We start from the raw sequence: 1848 nt of genomic DNA, 5'->3' as shown, positions 1-1848 counted from the left end.
CCTCAGACCCAGGAGTCCAGACCCCAGCTCATCCTCCCTCAGACCCAGGAGTCCAGACTCCTAGCTCCCTCTCTGTGGGACCCCGGTGTCCAGCCTGCTGCTCCGGACCTTGGTCTGAAATTTTTTCTTGCGGTCAGGCAGCAGGTAGATCTTGACGTAGGGGTCTGAGAAGCCGTTGGAATCCTTGGCAGGGAGGTCCAGGGCCTGCAGGATCCTCACCACCAGTTGGTCTGAGCCATAGAGGTACCGCAGGGCGAAGCTGATGCGGCCACAGGGTGCCCCTGTGCCTGCTTCTCCGGAGCCTGGGGCCCCCCCACCCCGCCGGCCACCAGAGCCAGTCCCCTGGTACAGCTCGGGCTTAATCTGCCCAATGAGTTTGGCTTTTTCCTCGCCGCCAGGCAGGGGTAAGGGCAGGGCGGGTGGCCGCTCCTCACTGTTGGGGTCCGGCTGGGAGGTCAGAGTCTGCTGGGTGAGGGGTCGGGGCAGGGCTGGGTACCTGTAGGGGGTGGGGGAGACCAAGGTGAGGTCAGTGACTCTGATCTTTGCATGCAGACACTTGAGAGATTCCTCCCTGCCTTTCCCTCTGTCACCCAGCCAGGTGGCCACAAGTGCCCTCCTTTGCTCACTGTGTAAGCTTGAGGGAGCCACTGGGCTCTCTGAGCCTCAGTTTCCCCATTAGTATCTGGGGGCATTCCCTCCCTCCCTCCTTTTCTTCTTTCTTTCCTTCTTTCCTTCTTTTTTGAGACGGAGTTTTGCTCTTCTCGCCCAGGCTGGAGTGCAAAGGCAAGATCTCGGCTCACTGCAACCTCTGCCTCCCAGGTTCAAGCAGTTCTCCTGCCTCAGCCTCCCGAGTAACTGGGAGTACAGGTGTGTGCCACCATACCTGGCTAATTTTTATATTTTTAGCAGAGACGGGGTTTCACCATGTTGGTCAGGCTGGTCTCAAACTCCTGACCTCAGATGATCCGCCTGCCTCGGCCTCCCAAAGTGCTGGGATTACAGGCGTGAGCCACCGCGCCCAGTCTCATTCTCCCCATTTCAAAGCTAGCTCCAGCCTATACCTGTGAATGCATCAGCTTTCAGTAACCTCCTTTGGGCCTCAAGCTGGTGACCCAGGATGCTTCTCCATGGACCCCCAACGCCCCACATAACACAGACCTTCCTTGAACCCTCTTCTGCCCTTCTCTTAATCTCCCTGGCTGTCTCTCCTCTCTATCCCCACTGTCCTGGTCACAGCTCAGGCCTTGTCCTCTCCTGAACTCTCAGCCTCCAGTGTCTCCCTCCAGCCCACCCCATGTGGCCCCAGAGGGTTCCTTCTATACCCAGAGCTGACTCTGCCCCTCCCCTGCTCACAGCCCTCCCATGGCTTTTCAGTGCCCTCAGGACAAAGTCCCAGAGCCTCAGCCTGGCACTCAAAGCCCCGTGTGGTCTGGTGTCCGTAGCCACATCTCTCAAGTTTTCTTTTTTCTTTTCTTTTCTTTTTTTTTTTTTTTGAGATGGAGTCTCGCTCTGCCACCCAGGCTGGAGTAGAGTGTACAATCTTGGCTCCTGGGTTCAAGAGATTCTCCTATCTCAGCCTTCTGAGTAGCTGGGATTACAGACACATACCACCACGCCCGGCTATTGTTTTTTTTTGTATTTTTAGTAGAGACGGGGTTTCACCAGGCTGGTGTTGAACTCCTGACCTCAAGTGATCTGGCCACCTCGGCCTCCCAAAGTGCTGGGATTACAGGCATGAGCCACCGTGCCCAGCCTGAAGTTTTCTTTTTTTCAAACTTATTCTCATGCCTTGGTGACTAAGGCATGGTGCCCTGGCTGTCCCCTTGGTGTGGGCTGTCCCCACAATGC

The 1848-nt window shown here is 56.5% G+C and overlaps 1 protein-coding gene across 1 annotated transcript in view; it reads right to left on the bottom strand.

Annotated features, from left to right (window-relative positions):
• Positions 1–1848, bottom strand: part of SYT3 (synaptotagmin III) — a 33647-nt gene that overhangs the window by 12693 nt on the left and 19106 nt on the right. The window contains exon 4 of the mRNA XM_011966057.1: positions 109–496. Coding sequence (XP_011821447.1) covers positions 109–496 — 388 coding nt within the window. The remainder of the gene's footprint in view (positions 1–108; positions 497–1848) is intronic.

Source organism: Mandrillus leucophaeus, unplaced genomic scaffold, assembly GCF_000951045.1.
Source record: "Mandrillus leucophaeus isolate KB7577 unplaced genomic scaffold, Mleu.le_1.0 Scaffold74, whole genome shotgun sequence".
Classification (NCBI taxonomy): Eukaryota; Metazoa; Chordata; class Mammalia; order Primates; family Cercopithecidae; genus Mandrillus; species Mandrillus leucophaeus.
This window is presented reverse-complemented; position numbering and strand designations above follow the sequence as displayed.